The sequence below is a fragment of the Gymnoscopelus microlampas genome, assembly GCF_963454915.1.
Source record: "Gymnoscopelus microlampas genome assembly, chromosome: 24".
Taxonomy (NCBI): domain Eukaryota; kingdom Metazoa; phylum Chordata; class Actinopteri; order Myctophiformes; family Myctophidae; genus Gymnoscopelus; species Gymnoscopelus microlampas.
In genome coordinates this window covers 23,650,666-23,674,531 of record NC_139961.1, presented here as the reverse complement: position 1 = coordinate 23,674,531, position 23,866 = coordinate 23,650,666, and the positions used below count along the sequence as shown (strand labels likewise).

Below are 23,866 nucleotides of genomic sequence, written 5' to 3'. Positions count from 1 at the left end.
GTCTACCTGAATATAAGTATGAGAAATAAAATACAGTCCTGACTCTGATACATCTCCTTCAACCACTTTGATATGTGTGGAGCATACGGTATACTGTGAGTGTGAGTGTGTGTAAAGGCTACGCCCCTTGCCTGAGTTATCTGACAAACCAGGAAACGGGGAGGTTGTTATTCTTAACAATTCTCTCTGACGACATGCTCTCTCTCTCTCTCTCTTACACACACACACACACACACACACACACACACACACACACACACACACACACACACACACACACACACACACACACACACACACACACACACACACACACAGAGAGAGAAGAACAATAAGATTTGTCCTAACATCAAACGCACAACTTCCAGTGAGGGAGGACCGACTTCCACAGATTTGGAGTTTAACAAGAACCAGGATTCAAAGTGAAAGTAAACTTCAGGGAACATTCTAGAGGAGGAAGTGTTACTACAGTACGACTGACTGACTGGCTGACTGATTTCCTGTATTGAGCAGAGTGTTTGCAGCTTCGCTCAGAGATAAATGGCTTCCACGTCGTCTCTTCCAGAAGAGGATTATTCCTGTCCTGTGTGTAGAGACATCTTTAAAGATCCTGTTATACTATCTTGTAGCCACAGCTTCTGTATTGTCTGTCTGCAGGGATGGTGGCGACAGAAGAGAATAAAGGAATGTCCTGTTTGTAAAGAAATACATTCAACAGGTCACCCACCCCATAATCGGGCTCTGAAGAACCTGTGTGAGGCCTTCATACAGGAGAGACAGAGAGCTTCAAAACGTAAGAGAACTTCATCAGGGTCTGATGTTCTCTGCAGTCTGCACGCTGAGAAACTCAAACTGTTCTGTCTGGAATGTCAACAGCCAGTGTGTGTTGTGTGTCGAGATTCAAAAAGACACACCAACCACAGTTTCAGGCCCATCGATGAAGCTGCACTGGACCACAGGGAGGAAGTCCAGAAGTCACTGAAGCCTTTACAAGACAAACTGAAGGTCTTTTATAAAGTTAAAACAAAAAGTGACCAAACAGCAAAACACATCAAGGTCCAGGCCCGGCACACAGAGAGGCAGATTAAGGAACAGATTAAAAAGCTTCATCAGTTTCTGCAGGAGGAAGAGGAGGCTTGCATCACCGCACTGAGGGAGGAGGAGCAGCAGAAGAGTCAGATGATGAAAGAGAAGACTGAGGGTCTGAACAAAGAGATATCAACACTTTCAAACACGATCAAAGCCATAGAGGAGGAGCTGAGAGCTGAACACATCTCATTCCTGCAGAACTACAAGACCACAATGGAACGGTTCCAGATCACACTGCAGGACCCACAGCCGGTCTCAGGACCACTGATGGACGTGACCAAACACCTGAGCAACCTGACCTTCAGAGTCTGGGACAAGATGAAGGACATTGTCTCCTACACTCCTGTCATTCTGGACCCCAACACTGCCCATCCATGTCTCATGCTGTCCGATGATCTCACCAGTTTGATATGTGGAGATATACATCAGCTCCCTGACAACCCAGAGAGGTTTGACCACTATGGCCGTGTCCTGGGTTCGGAGGGCTTTAACTCTGGGACTCACAGCTGGGATGTTGAGGTTGGAGACAACACACGCTGGTCACTGGGTGTGTTAGCAGAGTCTTACCAGAGGAAGGGAAACAGCAGGGGGCAACACTGGAGAATAGTGTTCTATAAAGGTAAATACGGAGTAGACTCCTCATCAGGGTCGGTCACTGATCTCCCAGTGAAGCAGAAACTTCAGAGGATCAGAGTCCAGCTGGACTGGAATGAAGGAAAGCTGTCATTCTCTGATCCCGATACTAACACACACATACACACCTTCACAAGCACTTTCACTGAAACACTCTTTCCATTTATTCAGACTGGTCATACTCTCCCTCTGAAGATGTTACCAGGGAAGCTCAGTGTAATTGTGGGTGACGTAGCTCGACATGATGATGATGATGATGATGATGATGATGATGAGGATGATGATGGTGATGGTGATGATAAACTCTTTTTTGGACTCTTTAAAGGAGTATAATATTAGTCAGTTTCATAGAATCTATGTGATTCTGTTGTGGTCAAGAACATTCAAAATTAACTTTTATTTTTTAAAGCCACACTTTAAAAATGACATCACTTCATGTGATGTCATCAACATGTCATGTTGTTATGGATCATATCTATTGTTTAATGATTGACTATTGTCTATTATCAATTTTCTATGATCAATAATAAGTAACATCTCCAGGTACTTTAGTATTTTATATTTTTATTCTGATCATTCTGATTATTCTGATTATTATTATTTATTATTATTATTATATTCCAATACATCACAGAATCAAATGCTGTACTTTAAGAGGTTTATGATCAATAGTTATAATCCAATAGAGTGATATATGGTTCTATATAGAGGTTTGTTTTTTAAAAGCATCTGTCTCTGGTTTTCAGGGGTGCTTGTAACACCCTCTATTTGAGATTGTGCCTAGGATATGAGACCTATAAGACACGCATGCCCCCCCATCAGCCACCCCTTGCCTAGGGCGCAAGAATGGCCACAAACACCACTGTCCTTGAGGTTGTATGATAGGGGTCCAGAGCTCAAAAAGATTAAGAACCACTGGTCTACAGTCCAGGAATAGACACAAGATCAAACACAAAGGTAAAGTAAGATAGTACTCAGGAAACTAAAACACAGACAACGATGAGGCTATTACACAGCAAACACAGAAACATGGGGTAACACTGTAGAAAGTGGTAGAGCAGTGGTTCTCAAAATAGGGCGCGGGGACCCCCAGGGGTCCTTGAGGTGGTTTCAAGGGGTCCCCAGCAAAATGAGGAACAGTTTAAACACTTTTGCCTTTATTTTCGGCTATTTTCATCTACAGAGACAGAGGCCGTCTCTCAATACCAAGAATGTAAACGGACTTCCGTCCTTGTGAAGAACGACCTCGGCAAGTTAATCAGAGCCGTCTCTTGCCCCCCAGTCTCTCTCTCACACACACACACACACACACACACACACACACACACACACACACACACACACACACACACACACACACACACACACACACACACACACACACACAGTGGCTGAAATCACATTGTCACCTTCCTCTCAGTAGATTAGGCCGTAAAGCTAGCGGGGAAGCGCAGACAGGGCAGCGAGCAGAGCAGCAGAGAAGAGAGATTTGTGCTGGCTAAATCGACTAATGCTCTTTTTTAGCTCGCTCCATTGGCCTCTGGACGAGGTTCTGAACGGGTGGAGGGGGAGGGCGGGGGGCCCTCGGGGGTTTCGGAGCGATAGGCTCCATGTTTTAACCAGATCCCTCCTTTCGGTCTTGAGCAGAGAGGGATTGAAAAGCGCTCGTCACGTCAGAGAGGGAGAAGGGCGGGTTGCGTGAGACAGGGAGGTGAGGGGTGTGTAGGGGGGAATGGAACCCAGCTGGGTGTTACGATGTCCTGTTCCAGGTGAAATCCATCTACAAATGTCTTCTAAATCTAAACAGTTTTCTGAAAACGGCATGTTGCTATAATATCAGTGGTGCTTTTTCATGTCAAGGACCACCCAAAAGTATATGTATTTGATCACGGACTCTAATCTCAAAACATCTTGTTCCAGGGACCCCCCCCCCCCCCCCCAGAAGCAAAGATTTGAGTTAAAAATGTTTTGTCAAAAATACATGTATTCATAGATTTGCACACATTTTCAAGATTTAAAAAAATAGCAGATCTACAAGCTCATACAAGCCGCACTATGAGCTTGTATATCTGCTATTTTTGAATAGCCAAAGTATAAAATAATGGTTATACTGTAGCTAAAATCTAAAATGACACAGATGCGTTCCCGGATTGAATGGGTTAAATACTTAAGGTCTATATTCTTTGTCATACAAACGAACAGTGAAAATAGCTGGAAGTATGATTAAGTCTTTAAATGGGTTGGCACCAATGTACATATCGGAGCTTCTACCTCCCAATAGCCCTACAAGTGTCTTGAGGTCTACTGACCAGTCGCTTCTTCTGGTCCCACAAACAAGGCTGAAGACCCGGAGAGATAGATCATTTTCCACTGTAGCGCCCAAACTGTGGAATGAGCTTCTCAAACCTTGCCTGCTGTGTCATTTTAGATTTTTTGCTATAACCATTATTGTATACATTGGGCTATTAAAAAATAGCTGCTATTATTATTTTTTTAATCGTGAAAATTTGTGCAAATCTTTGAATATATATACTTTTTAAAGCAAACATTTATAACACAAATCTTTGCTTCTGGGGATTCTACAAATGGCTTCTAAAACCTAACAGTTTTTTGAAAATATATATATTTTATATATATATCAGTGGTTCTCAAACTTTTTCAGGTCAAGGACCACCCAAAATGAATGTTTTAAATGTGCTCTATGAATAAAGTGGATTGGATTGGACTGTGTTGAGCTTTATTATTAAAATTTGATTATTTCTTTTTTTGGTAAATGACATCATCATGGAAGACAATTTTGATAAACTTTACCCCACATTTACCCTAAAATATTGATCTATATCACCCTCTCTCTCTCTGTATGTACAATCTATGTACGTATGTCATACATAGAGAGAGCGATGGAGAGAGAAATAGAGATTTCAACCCATTTGACAGATGTTCCTGTTGGCCATGGACTTTTACCTCTTAACGTAGTAGCGTCACGTATTATAGCTCAGGAGGGCGAAACGCCGTTTCCCCCTGAAATAGACACATCAGATGTTAATTCCTTGAGACATCAGAAAGAGAGAAGTCCCCTCTGGTGTCTCTCGGCCCTTTTCTCCCAGAAGAAGGCTTTGATGGCGCCGATGGAGCGAAGGCACCGGGGCCTCGTATACAGTGCTACCTGCCTACGCACGCCCCCCCCCCCTCCTTTCATCCAGCCGGTCATGTTCGCCTCCGGAGTTAAGTGCTTCCAGTGAAAGAAAAAGATGAACGTAGGCAAAAGTTCATTTTATGTCGCTCAGAAAAAGCGGTGTTATAATTAATGGAACTGGAGAACTCTCCTGGGGCCAGTTTGTACTGCCGGGATGAATCAGGATGAGCACTGTGTGTGTGTGTGTGTGTGTGTGTGTGTGTGTGTGTGTGTGTGTGTGTGTGTGTGTGTGTGTGCGCGAGTGTGTCTTTGCAAATGAGTGACTGTATGCCTGTGATTGTGTGTGTTTATGATCGTGCATCTCTGTGTGCATTAAACCTAAGGCTGATTCCACAAAAGTCTTCTAAATCCTAACAGTTTTCTGAAAAACGCATGTTTCAATATCAGTGGTTCTGAACTTTTTCATGTCAAGGGCCCCCAAATTGATATGTATTTGACTGCAGACCCACATCTCAAAATATTTTGTTCCAGGGACCACCAGAGGCTAATTTGAGTTCAAAATGTTCGCTTTAAGAAATATATATATTTCAAGTTTTGCTAAAGTTTTCAATATTTTTCAAAAATAGCAGATATACAAGCTCATAGCATGGAACGATGTGACGCGCTATGAGCTTGTATATCTGTATAAAATATCTGTATAAAAATCTTGAAAATAAAACGCCTTCTAAATCCTGAAAAATGTCAAATATTTATTAAAAAATTACAAAAAATTTATGTTACTATATACTGTATACAACAACCCCAAAATGGGTTCCTGTCTTGAAAGGTATAGTTACAAATGGGGGTTCTCACCCTAAATGGATTAAAGAAAGAAAATAATAATTGCATAATTGATAAAAATTATACAATTTTAATGATATTATCATTAAAATCATAGTGTTTTGGATAGCCAAATATCCCAGATTGCATTCCGCACCAACCAGCTGCAAAAGCTCAGCCTGGTCGTTAGGGAAAAGGTTTACGGTTCTAAGCGAGAACCTATTATTTACTATTATTTACTATTCTGTGCCTTTCGCTACGCAACTGTAACAGCGCTGGTGGAGCACCGCTCCAGAAAGAGAGAGAGAGACGTGTGGAATTAGTAATAGCAGCTGTTCTTTCTTTTATAATGCCATCTCTCCTGTCTTTGTGTGTGTGTGTGTGTGTGTGTGTGTGTGTGTGTGTGTGTGTGTGTGTGTGTGTGTGTGTGCGTGCGCTCGCATGTGTGCGTGCGTGCGTGTCACTGAGTGCATTCAAGTACAAGTCCCTAAGTGCATTCAACTGTGTGTGTGTGCGTGTGCGTGTTTGTGCGTGCATGTGTGTGTGCGTGTGCGTGTGTGTGTGTGTGTGCGCGCGCGCGCGCGAGCGCGCGTGTGTGTGCGCGTGCGTGTCTGCGTGTGTCAGAGACAAGATTGAGCTCAGGGTGATGAAAGGGCCACTGAGTTTGTTGTCCGGGTGGAAATTAGAGCTCTCCATCTCTGTCTTCTGGACTGTGCATGCCTGTGTGTGCCTGTGTGTGTGTGTGTGTGTGTGTGTGTGTGTGTGTGTGTGTGTGTGTGTGTGTGTGTGTGTGTGTGTGCGTGTGTGTGAGAGAGTGCATGTGAAAAGTCAAGATACCGCCGTCTCAAAATCCACACTTAATTACAACACTGAATTCTTGTCAGTCCGTTATATTTACCGTGTATATTACCTGTGTGTCTGTTGCTGTGCACGAGTGTGTGTGTGTGTGTGAGAGAGAGAGAGAGAGAGAGAGAGAGAGAGAGAGAGAGAGAGAGAGAGAGAGAGAGAGAGAGAGAGAGAGAGAGAGAGAGAGAGAGAGAGAGAGAGAGAGAGAGAGAGAGAGAGAGGTGGAATAAGTACTCAACTCTAAAAGTGCCATATAGCAGAAATACCCTGTTCCAAGTAAAGGGCCTGTATTCAAAAGTGTAAGGTACAAAAGGTTCAAAATATACTTAACGTAAAAGTACTCATTACATTCAAATATAATATATTGCGATGAGCAATATAATGATGTGCCTTAAAACTACTTGAGGCCTCGGGGGTACTGAGGTTTCGGAGCCCCCTCTCCCAAAACACTGTGAGCTTCTGCAGAAACTAAACCACACGCACAGTGATGGCACAAATAATCGGGTCATTAAAAAAAGGAAAAGAATTGGACTGGATAATTAACCAGATGCATGAAAATTTCAAACAAGAAATCAAATCCCTCTACGAAGCCGCAAAACAATGTCATGCTACATTACAGTATTACAGGTTAAGGCTATTTGATCCATTTTCTTGTGAGGTACCATGGATTTCTCCTGTAAAGTTGTTTGTAAAAACAGAAACACAGAGCTCTGTTACAGGCTGTCAGGTGCATTTAATTGACTAGTTTGCCGGCATGTTCCAAGTACACGCCTCCCTCACTCGCTTTGCAAGCAAAACAAAACAGCATTGTGTTGTCGGACTGAAACTTAGTTTTTTATATTTACGTATGTATTTAGTTTTCATAAATGAGTGGCCTATGTTATACTTTGTTGTATGGCAGTGTGACGCAAAGTCTGGAAAAGCCCAATCTACAATTTCAAACACGTTGAATCTCAGAAGACAGAGAGAGGGAGAAATGCGAGGGAGCGAGAGAGATAGCTAGAGAGAGCGAGAGAGAGAGCGAGAGAGAGAGAGAGAGAGAGAGAGAGAGAGAGAGAGAGAGAGAGAGAGAGAGAGAGAGAGAGAGAGAGAGAGAGAGGAGAGAGAGAGAGAGAGAGAGAGAGGGGACGTCAGGCCACATCTCAGCAGTGGTGTACTTAATTTTGAGGTATTTTTTACATTACTGGAGTACTTCCAATTTTCGGTATGTTTACTTCTACTCCATTACATCTCAGAGGCAAATATACTTTTACTCCACTACAATTGTTAGAAAACTTGTTAGTTACTAGTTACTTTGTAGATTTTGATTATTATTACAAAACATTTACCATTTCAGCCCTATTTAAACTTTGGCTTTTTGAAAATTGCTGATCTACAAGCTCACAACACGTCGCGATGCGAGGTGTTGTGAGCCTGTAGATCTACTATTAAAAAATATATATATATTTCAAAGTTACTTATGATAACTTACTTTTGGTACTTTAAGTACATTTTGATACCAATACTTATGTACTTTTACTCGAGTCAATTTTGAATTCCGGACTTTTACTTAACAGAGTATTTCTATTTCGACATTGCAGTATTGATACTTTGACTTAAAAATGTGAGTACTTTTCCCACCACTGCATCTCAGGTGATGTAGGGACAGGGTAAACATGGACTCCCACTCTAGTCTGCACGCCTTGCTTCTGTGAACTCTGTAGCCCTGAGGTTAGAGGTGCCATGCCAGGGTGCATGCTGGGTGTTCCCGAGCACACAAAGCGAGCGTGACTGAAAAGAAGAAAACAAGAAAAGGCCATAATGGCCACAGTGTCGACAACAATCCGTCCGTATAACAAAAAAACAGGGGTGGGGTGAGGGGGGGTGGCAAATAAGTTGGACTTCATATTTGGGCACAGACGCATCAGCTTTAGCAACGCTGTCAAGTAGATGCAGGGTAATGAATGCATGAAGTCATGGCTAATGAATAAAATCATGAGATACACTCCTGGGATGGACTGGGACTGGAGTCCCATCCCCCCTTTCCCCCCAACCCCCATCTTCTCGCTCTTTTTTTGCTGTATATCTCGACATCCACTGGGGTTATTTTGCACGGGTCCTCGCCCTCTGGAATATGCCTCAGGCTGTTGTGCCCATATTACCTCTCCTGTCTCCTCTCCTCTCCTCTCGCAACTCACCCTCTCTTTTTCTTCCTCCCTTCCCTGTTGCCTCCTCTTCACCCCCTGTCTCTGTCCTATACTGCAATGGTGCGTGATCGTTGCCTCCCAGGGAATTCTCCCTCTCATTCCCTCTCCACTCGGCTCTCTCCTCTCCACTCCTCTCTTCTCCTCTCCACTCCTCTCCTCTCTAATTCCGTCTCCTCCCTGGTGGCCATGCTGTCCACCACGGCTCTGTGCTCTTCCTCCAACACCCTCCACAGTGAATGCTAAGCTAGGAAACGTGCGGCACCAAGTCATCACAGCCTGCTTGCCGATGAGCTTCTCATCTCCCTGGACTACCTGTGTGTGTGTGTGCATGCGCGCGCGTGTGTGTGTCTAGCCTTACAGACAGGGAGCCAGTGGATCCCACAACTTCAACGCACCGCATGAACTCTATATAGCGTCCCTATTCTGGGGGCCGAAAATCCGGCGAACATAGCAGATCTATAGCTGGTCACGTTGTGGGCTTGTAGATTGGCGATTGTCAGCAAAGATATTTGGTATAAGCTTCATTTACAGTACACTTTGTGACCTCAGGCTGTTGTGCCCATAATATTACCTCTCCTCTCATCTCGCAACGCACCGCTCGCAACGCTGGAACGCTGTGTGAGCTTGTCGATCGGCTATTTTCAGCGGAAGCTTTCCCCACAATAACAGAAAATTGAAAATACGCGAGCATAGAGCCATGAGGGACTCCGCTCAACCATATGGGCTTTAAGTGTTTAAGTGGTTAAGACAGGCCCTCATCAGCAGGAGGCTAGCCTGATCCACAGTGTGGATGAGATGTATTAGGAGTGTCCATTTTACATTCATTTAGAAAAACAATTAAAAAGGGAGGGAAATAGAATATTAATTGAGGTTGTAATTAATTTTGGAGATTTAATTGATCAGATTCATTAATCCACAGGGTTCATTTTTAGAACTTCTATTTCGTACGGCTCAAGGACTGATTGACGGATCATGAAAGTGTCTGCATGCTCACGGTAGAGATCCACAGTGTTCATTTAATGGACCCTTTTGCGGGTCTATTTTTATCCTTTGATCATCATACTATATTAGAAAAACATTGAATTGTGACCCCCTGCCAAAATAAGACGGTCATTCTGGTCATACACTTTAAAGGAGAACTCATAAATGACTTGTAATGGGATTTGTGTCAAAAATGACTTACTCACACTTTCAAATACTTGTCTATCATTCACCTAAACGTCAGAACTGAAATAAATCGTTGAGTAAATATGAAAATAATATCAAGTCATTGCAGTCCCTCGCTTTCTTCTGTCAAGTCAAAAACATTTTTTCAAGTTACAATAGGCATTTAGCAGATGCTCTTAGCCAGAGTAACTTACAATAAGCAAGGTAAACGTACATCGAATGCAGAGAGACAGTGTAGTGCAGCGCTACTCAACCCGCGGCCCGCGGGCCGCATGCGGCCCGCGGCCCGCGTCTTGGCGGCCCCTTGTGGTCAAAAAAAAAAAAAAAAAAAAAAACTTTTTTTTTTTTTTTTTTTTTTTTTTAAGCACAGGATAAAAAATATACATTTCCGTTCAAATATATGGGTTGCTAATTTTTTTTTCAAAAACAAACATCAATTGTTACAGGTATAATGCATAGTTTTCTATGCATTTCGGGTTTTTGGGGGGGTTTGACCCCCATTTTTTTTCGGCCGCGCGGCTTTGCCGCGCGCCCAGGATAGGTGTCTCTTATTTCAATCTCTGGGAGTTGGCAACCCTAACCTTGCCATACCTTGGCTTTTGCTGAACTGATGCCACTGGACATACACACAAAATAAACAGGTCCAGTGAAAAGAATATGATGTCAAAATGTACATTTTCTTCTTGGACTTTTGGTATTTTGCTGAGTGGCCCCTGAGCCATCTTAAGTTGAGTAGCCCTGGTGTAGTGCCTCAGAGTGAACTAGAATCACAAGCAAACCAAGACCCTATCATCCGTCTGAACAATATACTATGAAAATAATAATCTGTACGTTAAAATTATTCTAGTTTTTATAACGAGAGCATCCCTCCCGAGTCTTCTTTGTGTCCCTGAAATAAGATGCACAGGAAGTAGCTGAGGTGTTATTTCTAGCTACTTCTAAAACCAATTAATTCTGGGATAGCGGGGTCTGTGTCAAGACATTAGCGAGGACAAAACATTTGGTCCCTCTTGTGGTTGTAAACCATTAGGGAGAGCAGCTGTTCATGTTTTTTAATGATGACAAACTGAGGTCAAAGGTCACTCGTGATTTAAATATTAATCCATAATGGGGTTTGTGTCAGGTTGTGCTGTGCCGTGCGCCATTTTGTGCCGGTTGTTAGTGGTTGTGGTATACTCTGTGTCTGGAGAACAATAAGATGCACTGTTGTTTCATTGTCACTATATATACATTATGTTTAAAGTTCTGAAGCTAGTCAATTTAGTGATGTTCTACTCTTAACACATCAACTGCCAGGCCAGGAATTAATTAATTAATTCATCCTCCACCGCCAGGGTTTTTACTAATCTTCCGAGACCCACAGAAACGTTTTTTTTTTTCAAAGAAGACGTAAACAACAGATGTCTGGGGGGGAGGACGAGGGTCTCTTCTATCATCCGTAAAATACAAATTGTAACCGCGATCTTCCCTTCTTCAGTTATCAGCAGGTGAATATAGCTTTGGGTCCTTGGGAGGTTAATAAAGCGTCACGATCATTTTAACCACTTTATCCATATTTTATACTTTGGCTATTCAAAAATAGCAGTTATTTAAGCTCATGACCTTGTAGATCTCTATTTTTGAAAAATAGCAGATTGCATATGGGTGCAAATCTTTAAATCTTTTTACCAGCTTGCAAAGCACACTGGTCTAAGAAGAGACTGAGTCTAGTCAACACTTTCTCGACACTTTTTCATCATTGGCTGTCCTTTAAGCCAATGGGGATACTTTCCCATACTCTGAACGGGCGATCTCGTCCTCCCAAGCTATGGTACTAGATTACCAGATTCTGCGAGAGAAATAGGCAACAGGTCTAAGCCAATGGGGAGCCACTAGCAGTGTTGCCCGATTCTGCGAGACAAATCAGAGAAAACAGAAAGCAAGCTGGTATACATGACTGAGTCATGTATTGTTTTTAAAAGGCAACATTTTTTAACTCAAATCTTTGCTTCTGGGGGTCCCTGGCACAACATATTTTACGGTGGGGGTCCACGGCCAAATACATATCAATTTTGAGAACCACTGCTCTATTCTGTACAAAAACACAGCAGTGGTTTTCTTTTCTTTTCTTTTTTTCCCCTTTTTCCAAAATGGCGGATATCATATAATCCTATTTCCTCACATGAAGCTATGGCATCTGTGGTGTCTTTCCTTGCGCTGCTTGCAGCACAAGAGAGTGAAAACGAGCGGTACTTAAGTTTTTTTTTTTTTTACACAAAACATGACTCATGCAAAGTAATGTGTGTTATCATAATCATATGCTGCGGTGACTTGCCCCCATGGTGGGGAAAAAAAGAAATAATTCATGCCTCATGTACTTAACTGTGATACACAGCCCACATAATGGAAAATATTCAAGGCTTAATTGCATATCACAGACTGCCGAGGGCACTTTGCATGCCATTGGAATGTAAATATACTATCTGGGGCTCATTTTAAGCAGCGCATTGTGTTTACAGTATAATGGTTTAATATTGTCGTCAGCCCCGGCATATAGAGGAACACAATAATACAATTATAAACAGAGGACTAACCTCCCAGATCATAAAGCATCAATTAAACTGTCGTCACGCTGTTCGAGCCGGAGCCCGACCGATGCCACATTATTTGGGGTCTGATGCTGGATATTGATACCACAGATTACTGAGGTTTTGACCAAAAAAGCGCTAAATCAATTCTGATCGATTAAAAGAAAATCTTTGATTTGATTTAGAAAATTTAACTTAACCCATTAGAACTTGGAAAGCATCTGTGTCATTTTAGATTTTAGCTAAACATACGGTATATATATATATATATATATATATATATATATATATATATATATATATATATATAGCAACATACGTTTTTCAGAAAACTCTTAGGATTTAGACACAAATCATCTCTTCTGGGGGTCCCTGGCACAAAACATTTTCAGACGGGGGTCCGTGGCCAAATACATATCATTTTGAGGGTACATGGCACAAAAACGTTTGAGAACAATACCGATTTTAGAAGGCATTTGTAGAATCCGCCTCAGGTCTTAATGGGTTAAAGGCAAACAAATACATGAAAAATAAATAACTTTTTGATAGATACAAACAATATTAAGTATGATAAAATGTTATGTTAAAATTGCCCAGAGGGTGGGTGGATGGACCTACAGTGGACGGTGAACATCACAAACGTAGGGACGTAACAAAAATGTTTCCGATCCGCACCAAACTTGCCATGAGAATAGTCACACCAGGGGCCACGTATGGCCCAAGGGTACCAAACCTAACACATCAGCTGCATAATTGCAGATACCGATATCTGGGGGGAAAAACGTCAAATAATGACCGATCGTCCAAACCGACACACCAGTCTAGTTAAAGGGAATGATCACCCCCAAAAAATATTTGTTTCCTATCGATCACCCCATGGAGACTTTTATATCGTATTCCTAAGCCAATAATTTGATGACCAGCGGACCGGTATAGGCAGCTCTTTGTGTCTCGTACCGGAACCGCTGCCGGTCATCAAATTATTGGCTTAGGAAAAAAAGAAAATATATATCCATGAATTGAAGTCTCCATGAGGTGACTAATCGATAGAAAAAAAGTCATTTTGGGGGTGAACTATCCCTTTAAAGCTCCTGTGCAACAGAACTAAGTCACGGATGCCCTCACCATCTCACTTATTGAATCTGCTGCTGGAAGAGACCCAACGGTGGAATGCCAAAAATGCAAATGCCTTTGATGAAGCGTGGATATGCAGGCGCACGCACGTGCACAGCTTAGCATTTATGTAAGTCCATGCATGCATGCATGCATACATACTTACTATACAAGCAACCAACCATCTTTATGACACTTTGAGTATTATCTGAAAGGGAACCAAGAAGAATCATTGACATTCTCGGTTCATTTCAGACGGGCTGTTTGGCTTTGGTGCAGTGTGTGCGTGTGCGCGCGCGCGTGTGTGCGCGCGCGTGCACACACGCTTGCACGTGAGTCAGAGATGGAGAGAGAAAGAGAGAGAGAGGAGAGAGAGGAGATATCATGTACATGTGAGCGTGCGCAAAGCATCACCATCAAGGTGACACGTCGTAATTAAGCAGCAACAGTGTGCCTCAGATGAGCTGTCATCAGCCGGTGGCACCACAGGTGCGCAGGGCAGCTGTAAGTGTAATTGCCACAGGCCTCTGGGAATCCTACTCAAAACGTGGGTCTCTTTGCATCGATAGCGGGAGGCTCAGCGGAAATATCTGTTCCAACGCAGGCTCCCGTTACCATGACAAATGGTTATTGCGGCGGCCGCTAAATTAACGAGGACCTCCACTCACTTGTCAGGTCCGAGGCGATAACGCGTACTACGGCGCACCGGCTCGACTTTCTAGATCACGTGTCGTCGCGTTATGTGCAAGTTCCATTATTTCCCGAGAAAACATCAAGGGGGGTTGAAAATGAGTAGACACTCGTTAATTATGTTGCCAATTTCCCATCTTTGAAATGTATTCAAATTAATGTTAATTCATCCCATGTGTGAACATGACGACGACCTGTTTTGTTACACGTAGATGCGCGTTGACAAATACAGTCTAAAAAGCAGCAATTGTCGTAATTTTGCAATGCCTTAATTTGAACGACCATATAGAGCACCACCCGGAGCTTCCATTTTCGAACGTACCCTATGTAAAGAGGGGTGGGTGAGGAGGGAGAGGAGGAGGAGAGAGACAAAGGGGGTTGGGGGGATGGCAAGCTCAAAGAGAGGGAGAAAAAAGAAAGATGGGGAAAGTGGGAGGATGAGAAAAAAGAGGGGAGTGGTGCGAAAAGACAGAGCGAGTGAAGAGCGAGTGAACGAGGGGGAGAGTGTGGGGAGGAGAGAGGGAGAGAGCGGGGAGAGGGAGAGAGAGGTGGGGGGAGAGGGGGAGAGAGAGAGGGGGGGAGGGAGGGAGGGAGAGAGAGAGAGAGAGAGAGAGAGAGAGTAGAGATTTCGCTCATAAACAGTGTTTACTTAAACCCCATTGCCTTATTAGTATTAATAGGAGTGACTTCAGAAAGCTCATATTCAGCCATCGGACAGTTTTGTATTATTTATGATTGAAATGAGAGCCTGGGAGAGCAGCAGCGATGGGGAGGGGGACGGGAGGGCGGGGGGGGGGGGGGGAGGCGGACGGGAAAACAGCAAACTATGCCAGTTTACGTAACCGCTGCTTGGGTAAACATTGCTTAAGTGCATTACAGGGCACGAGAAAACGAGAGCAAAGTGTTATATCCACACACACATTTTCACACGATTAGCCCTCTGCAGACTTGATCTTGCGAGGAGCCCTGCGCCCCCCCTTTCTGATGCAGCACCCTTCATGTTAGCTGACCCCTTCTCAGCATGAAAGCGGTGGAGGCCGAGGCAGGACCCTCGCCTCCCATCGACCAACGCAAGCGTAAACTTCCACCACGGCGCTGTTCTGAAGAAGTCGAGGGTTAACCTGAGTGCGCGCTAACTTGAGAATGTGTCTTAATGAAAGACCCGATCTGCTGATAAATTGAATTATTTAAGTTCCTGGTGCCGCTGTTAGTATAGTGTGTGTACACAGCCAGGTCTTTCATGTTCCACTGGAGGATAAAAAAAGGACCCAAGCCCTATATAAATACAGTTTATATTATCACATTTATATAATTTCAGAATCAGAATCAAAATCAATTTTATTGACACATCTAGTGTTAGATTAGGCTAATGTTAAAAGGGTGCCATATCTTCTTAGGCCTTTCACGGCAATCGGACACTGCATTCATGATTTGAGACACAAAAATGTGTTTTGCTAAATTAGACCTGCTGGTGGCGCTATAACAGGCCAATGTGAAATTTCACTGAAAGCGCAAGCTGTGTTCATGACTTGAGGCATTTTGTTCAAAACGGACCAATCCTGCAAACTTTGGAAGCCAACCTTAGCCAATGAGGATGGATTATGGGAAATCGGACAGATCCTTGTTGATCACATGACTATAGAGATACTGTACCGATTTGCATGACGTTTGGATAAAATCTGTAGGAGTCAATGGGTTTTGCACATCGGCCTCCTGGTGGCGCTATAACAGGCCCATGTGAAACATTTGGAGAGGTTCTGAATTGGCATCCAGGGAGTGTGTGTGCACAGTTTCGCAGCGACCAGACCAACAGTGCCGGAGATTAGCTGTTCACAGTGATGGCAATTTATATCCTTTTAAAGCTTTAGTTATTATTAGTTGGTATTATAATAAGAGTATGCGATTGTTTTTAATACTATTGTTTCATGTCCTCATAAAGACTAAAAAAGAAGACATTACTAACCCATTAAATCATTACAGGCAACTATATTAATTGTGTTCATGGCTGGTGTGCATTTGGGCCCACTTGAAAAAAGGTTAATTTTAGAACAATGGCAGAAGTTGGAAAGTACCTTGTGTGTGGCTCAAGTGCTGAGAATGGGCTGAGTTTATAGCAGTGTATATGTAATGACAGGATATAAATGATCAACTGTGAAATGTCAAAACATCAGATGACCAGGCTGTTGGTGTGAGGAAAAGGTCATCCGCCTGGATTTGTGGTATTGGTTCCTTTCTGTACTTCTCTAAATCTTTAAGATGCAGGTTGCTGGAAGTGCCCTACCGATGGCTTGCAGAGAAATGCGGAATCAGATGGCGAGGGGCAAACAAGGAGATGACGCTGTCAACTGGAAGAGCACCCATTATTATTTTATGTATTAATAAGGCTCCAGGGACATTTTAGCGGGGCTCTGACTTCGTGAACTGACCTCGATGCAACCTGTTTGCTGATAAGGAAAGTTAGAGTGGGAGCCCAGAGATCTCTGTTGTTAAGTACATTTTCTATATTCAATGCTTGATTAATAAATACACTTAATTTTAACAGTCTTGTCCGCTCTTAATTTCACCAATACAACGGACGTGCGAAGAGAGTGTGATGGGTCCTATGTTCCCCGCTTTCCTAGGGAGAGCGGGGAATATAGGACCTAACCTAAACCTAACCCTAACCTTAGTGGGGAACATAGAACCCGGGGAACATAGGGATGACCCCATCCTGAAGGTAAACAAATTATTACATTGCACAATTTGTCTGTTGTTTAAATAGCTGTAATCTCCTACAACAGACAGAAGGACGAACGGACAGACAGGGTGCAAAACATACTCTCTCGCCATGCCTTTCGGCCTGGCGGAGACAATAATCTATAATTGCAGCGCTGTTCAGACAAACGGACAGAACGGGGAAACGCGCGGCAACACAAATTCAGCTCAAGAACACAAGACAGAACCATACATATTATAATGAATCAATCTTTATTTATATTAAATTAAAAATATACTTTTGACAGATTCATGTAACAAACATGAGGAACGGTATCTCTATGATATAAAGCTTTGGGTGTGGTTTTTAAAGAACACTGTTGGAATAGAATAATAGCCGGCACTGATAATAATAATAATATTAATAATATCCATGTCCAGTTCGGGGGGGGGGAACATTGTAAATATTGGGAGCGTTTAACATGAGGAAAGGGCATACTGACACACCACAGCTCCATAGCATGGTGCCTCTTCTACATATATGTACTGTTGTATAAATCATGCAAAACAAATCGTCCATTAGGTGAAAAATAAGTCATATCGTGAAGGCGGGAATTCAGCCTCGGGGGGAGAGAGGGGGGGGGGGGGGGGCTCTTGGATGTGGGTGGGCTTGGCTCAATAGTTTTTGTTTTTTTTTCGCTTTTTTTTTCTCCAGTACAAATAAATGGAAGAGGGAATATAATACTGAATCCTTAACATGGTTTATAGGTTAGTTGGCAGCACTGGTCTTTCATCATGTAGTGAGGGGAGGGAGCTAGAGAGAGAGAGAGAGAGAGAGAGAGAGAGAGAGAGAGAGAGCTGCATTATAGCATTATATCGGGGGGAGGGGGGGGGGCACATTATGTAAGGGGTCAACAAGCACTTTGTAAATCAAATCTCCATTAGCCAAAAAGGTACACTTACATAAAGCAATTATGTACTGCTCATTTGTTTTTGTTTTGTTTCTTGTACAGCAAATTGTTAAGCAGAAGAACAGCAGGTAAGGAGAGAAATACCATATAAATTCAAAGCATTTTTGCCGGCTATTTACAAAACACGACATCGGCCATTTCAGTGCTTTTATAAAAATACTATTCACATTTGTGGTTTGAAGTGTTGTTAGCTCGACTCTTGGAGAAACCCGCGAAAGGTGCTGTACCATTTATGTTGTTCTGATGACTGAAAATACAATGCTCAAACGCAGAGGAATCGTGCATTCAAGATACACAACGATTACACGGCATTGCTCCAACATGTTAAATAAAACAATAGATAGAGAGAGAGAGAGAGAGAGGGAGAGAAAAAAGTCTTCTCAATTTGTTAATATTACAAAAACACAAAATCACCAGTGTGAACACAATATCAAAAGCATAAAGGAGTAGAGCTTGTTTTGAAAAAACAACGTCAAGAATGATGAAGGATAATGATTTCCAGTTTTGTGCTACTGACTTTTTGTAAAAATCTACTAAGGGACTGTGTGTATTGACTTCCACACTACCTGTCCACTGGACCCAAATGTTGTGTTCGGGTTTTTCATATCGTCTCTGTCGGGTGGAAACCTCATTATGTCCAAAACTGTTACCTTTCCAGGATTAAAATGCAAAAGTAGCTAAAGTAGCAGATCTACAAGCTCAGCTTGTGATCTGCTACTTTTGATTATTTTGTGTGACGATGTAGTATGATCAAGTGGGGCGTCAATTTATGAAAAAACATGAAGAGCTAAAATATGGATATAGGGGGTTTCTGCTCGACAGCAACAATATGGTGTCATCAGTGGACAGACAGAAGGGTCAAAGGGCAGTACAACACTCACTTTGGGCCTCATGGACGGTGCCACAGCTTACAGTACGGTGGCTTCCACAGTAGCCTATTATAGATCAGCGATTTTCAACGTTTTTAATGTCAAGGACCCCCAGTTTGATATGCATTAGGCCACAGACCCCGCCATTATCAATGTCTGGGACCCCTGTCTACCTCTGTGTCAATTTAACTCTGAGAGGGTATCGATAGAACCAACTCTCTCAGAGTTACAGACCCATAAAGCTCCATCTGGTTCTTTATTATCGGTCATTTACCTGGGGACCCCCTGGAACCCCCTCAAGGACCCCCTATAGGGATCCCCGGGAACCCACGTTGAGAACCACTTCTATGCATCCTATCCCGTACTAATGGCTTCTCTACAGTATGAGACGGGCTACATGACTCTGCACCTTGGCTCAAAGATTGTATTTAAAAAACTCATTAAAAATGTAAATAAAAAGTAAGAAAAACAGTCGCAGAGTTAAACAAACTGAAATTGTACTGTGTGTGTGTGTGGTGCCGTCAGTAGGACTGCCTGATCGAGCACAGCTGTGTTAACGTTTGAATCAAGTAGCAGCAGGTGTGAGCGGAGAGGACAAAATACATGTCTGAAACCATCTTCCCTTAAAAGAAAAAGGAAAAAAATGGAACTAAATTAACTTTTCAACTTTTCCAAAAAAGACAGTAGAAAACCATACTAAAATGTTTACAGGCTGGATCCTCAAAATTGCAGAGGCACTGAATGATGAATTTAAAGTAATGAGCTATAAGGTTCATTGGTTCTCAACTCCGACTCTGGGAACCAGCCAGAAGCTCGGCTGGTTTTCATTCTAGCCTTCTAACCGGGGGATGGTCGCACAATGTGCGATGGAAGGGGAGTGGCCAACATGCCAAGGCGTCAAAGGCGTTAAAGTTTCAACAAAGTTGAACAACGCCACACATCACGTTGACTGGCATAGAATGGAAGAGACTGTTTCAATAACACATGTGTGACCATACCCTCTAATACAGACCTGGGTGCATGCAATTATTTATCATTATTTCTTTTAGCCATAAATGACTCTATTTTACTATCTTTCTCTTGTATTTAGAAAAAAAAGAATTTAGCTGGTAGAATCGAAAAGTATCAAGTTTGGGTACGGAGCCGAGAACCACTTGTGTGTGTGTGTGACGGTCATCGTGAAAGGTTAAGAAAAGAAAAAAAATCAATGTATGGTTGATTCGAACGTACATTTAGTCCACGCCTGTACTGTAGTTTAAGAGACTCACAGACAAACCAGAGCCAAGTTTTTTTCTTATTCCTCAAACTTTTTTTCCCCAGGAACCCAGAAGCGTCTGCTTCCATCAGTCAAATCAATGAGCTGAAGCACAGTGTGAATATTTCACACTGACCTTAAAAGACCTTACCAGTGTTACTACATATCATCATCCATTGATCTTAAAGGACCTTACCAGTGGTACTAGATAATCATTACCCAACATTGGTCACATAGTTTACATACTATGGCCATTTCCCCACAAAACTGTAAATATATTTGTTTACATTTTGTCCATATTCAATACACATTCAAGAATGTTTTTTTTCTTTGTAACTCACTGTGTCCTTAGAAGTCCCCTTGAAGTAACAATTTGAGTTCACTTATAAGCACTTATAAGGAAACATTTTTCCCAGGTGTATTGATATGCAGATGCATGATTTCAAATGGCATGTATTAGAGTGATACCGTTATTGAAAAAAAAAAAATAGCGTAGAGACTTGTGAAAGGGTCCATTGCTTGTACAGTACCTAGCAACTTTAAAGTCTCATAACATGAATGGCAATGAATGATGTTGAGATCCACTAAAGTATAAACTGCATACACTTGTGTACACAACATTTTAGAAGATGGGGCGGATACTACAAATGGTAATAAGTCAAAATTAGACTGGTATGGTCCTTTAAATATCGCGTTTCCATTTCACTGAGTGAGAAGGTCCAAACAGGATTGCAAAATAACTCCACCATCAAGAGCGGCATTATAAATACTGTTGAAAATGAAAAAGAAAACCACTAAATTATGGACATTCCTTATGTCAGTCAACAAGTCCACGCTGTGGAGCCTCTCCCTCTGCCTTCTATGGCTGTGCTGCCTTACTTTTCACTGTTTTACACAGCTAAACAGATGCATGAAGACATTCTACACACACATCCCTAAAACAAACACGCTGATAGCTTCAGCAAAGAGGCGCGTGGGACCCTTTCTTGTCACCCACCAAGTTTGATCAAAGTGTTCCGCGGGGAGGTAAAACAAACCAAACAGCTTGACACATGTTCTGTATGCGTACACACGCACACGAGCCACACATGGCGTGGTTGTGTCAGGCACACGCGCCTATACCCAAGTACAGCTGGCACGGGGCTCTCACAAAACACGAATGCTTATCAACCGAATGCAAATAAACAAATACTGTAAGCCTGCTTAACCTTTAGCTAATGGTTGACACAGTGTTGTTAAAGGATGACAAATTCTGCAGGATTATGTGATTTCTTTGGGCTACATTTTACCCAGACTCTCATCACGTTTCCTAAAAAAGAGGCCTTGTGAACAACACTTTCACCTCAATCTTCTGAACGTGCGTGGGAACTTTTCTGTGAGCTTAGACCAAATAGTGTTTTATTTCCTACCTACACCTGGAACCAGGTGGACCCGTAATGGTCCATTTGGTTCCATTTGTACACTCTCAAGAGTTATGGGGGGTCCTTGAAATTAAAAAGGTTTGAGAACCACTGCTATAGGTTATACAGAATAGAGCACCGAAGTCGGACGTCACTGCCACTAGAGGGCGATGTTTCACAGGTTCGTGGCTTTATTTTTTGTGTTGAAATCCCCATTTGGGAATCTTAGATCACGTCATATAAGAACTGTGTTCCAAACATAAACACACCACCCTGGCGTTTTTGTGAGGGGGTTGGCTCTGCATCGTTTATGATATTCATTCATATTTGATACAGCCTGTTTCTGGGGAAAATGGAATTCATTCTGCCTTAAAACTCTTAAGAACTACTACTTCGGGGTCTGAAATCACTGTTCCTACAGCAGCCGCGTTCATGGGAAATGTAGTCTTTGGGTTGTTTGACTCGTTTCTAGTGTTTATATTGTGTTACTCTTTGGGTAAATGTGTACATTTACACCTTCAGTCGATGCTTCATATCCATATGAGTAAAATCGCCAGGGTGGTGTGTTTATTTTTGGAACACAGTTCTTATATGAAGCGATCTAAGATGAGGATAATGAGGATATCAATACAAAAAGTAAAGCCATGAACCTGCGGAAAGCGCCCTCTACTGGCAGTGACGTCAGGATTTCGGTGCTCTATACTAACAGTATACTGTAGGTTCATATAGTTTGGCGAAGGTGATAATAGCTGCAAGGTGAAACAGTAAGGTAAGCGACAGTGAGACTGGCATCAGACGACCCCTGTTAGTTAGGAGCAATGACTGGCAGCATTCAATACAGTGAGAACATGGTGAGAAGGATTCCGGTGGGAGGGTCAATCATAATTCAATTTGAGTCTTCCCCTGTCAAAACTTCTAATACGCTTGCGACGACTTGACACTGGGCTACGTGCCAGCATTCTGCTTGAGGACCTTCCAGAGTCCTACCCTTGTTTGGCCGTCTACCTGTTTGGCGTAGTCGAAGTGGTTTCGTCATTTGAGATTAAATATAATTTGTTCTGTCAGCGATTAACCTTGACTTGATCCAGACAAAGTCAATCAATCAATCAATCCCAGAACGGTATTTCGAACAAACAGTAAACCATGGTCTGCTCTGTTAATATCAACAACAGACCGGAAGAGCAATACTGCAGTAAGTACAGTGCACTGTATATCACAATGTTAAAACTCACAAATTCTTAGCAACAGCTCTGCAACGTCTGCTAAGGTGGTCATTGCTAATTCCTTTCATGGACGCCAGATGTGGACCACTTAGACCAAGGTTCTTCAAAGAAGATCACTGCTTTGGGTCAAATCCGGCAGAAACACGGGCCACGGTTGAACCTATTGCTTATTTTCACCACTGTGCCTTGTTTATTTACAGCAGCATTGTTTTTGTACTTTAAAATACGTTTCAAGGGGCACTAAGTTAATGAAACTCACTCAAAGCATAAATGACAAATAAAGAAAACAAATGTTCACACTACAGCCATCAATTGGAGCCTTACTTTCAGTTCAAAGCATGCCATATTATTTAGCAGCTTTATGGTCGGTTCATAGATATTGATACCTCCAAGCGTCTTGGGAGAATGTAGCTACAGCTACACACTACACTACAACTTACCACTTTGCTGTCACACACACATACTAAAGGATATGTGACCGAGCGCAGGAACTATGCAATGGGATCATTGAAAAGGTTTGCATTTTCATTTCTTCATTTTCCAGCAGAGTATCAGAGCTATACGATGACATATCACTTATTTATATTGACCGAGCAGTTCTGGAACTGTAGCTTATTAAAACTGAAGTTCTATTGAAGTATTTTCAATCAAAAACACATTGTTGATACTAAGTAGACTATTATCTACCCAACAAATGAATGGTAGGTTTGCTCCACCAGGATTTAATTTCATGCAATTATTTTTTTTAAAGTATTAAAACAATACTGTGAGCTCTGCTTTGGGGTCAATTTTATTTATTCATTTTGGTTTTTAGTTGGAGATTAATTTGAGTAATTAATCTCCAACGTCTCTATTCCTTCTGAAACTTTAAAACATGAAAAGGTGCTCTACCTATTGTTGTAGAACAAAGAATAGTAATCAAACAAAATCTGTTTTGTTTTCTCTCATCTCTAGCCAGACCCCTGTCCCCGAATTCCTTGCATTTAAATACCTGAGATCAATGTGGGGGGAAAAAGCTTCCCTTTGTGTGTGCAGGATGCAGGCAATTAGGAGTGCCTGGCCCTATGAGCGCGAGGTGGAAGAAAGACATTGTAGTTTCTCCCTCAATAAACGAAATAAATACATTTAATTTCACACATCTAAAACACACAGTATCCCAGTAATCCTTCACTTGTGTGCTTTCACTGGGCATCCTCTATGCACAACAA

General features: G+C 42.3%; 1 protein-coding gene across 1 annotated transcript; it reads left to right on the top strand.

Moving 5' to 3' along the window:
* The first annotated feature begins 384 nt into the window (after positions 1-384).
* LOC311040511 (E3 ubiquitin-protein ligase TRIM39-like) lies at positions 385-2,231 on the top strand. The gene has a single exon (XM_084050841.1). The coding sequence runs from the start codon at positions 541-543 to the stop codon at positions 2,053-2,055; it is 1,515 nt and encodes a 504-aa protein (XP_083906967.1). The 5' UTR covers positions 385-540; the 3' UTR covers positions 2,056-2,231.
* The last annotated feature ends 21,635 nt before the right edge of the window (positions 2,232-23,866 follow it).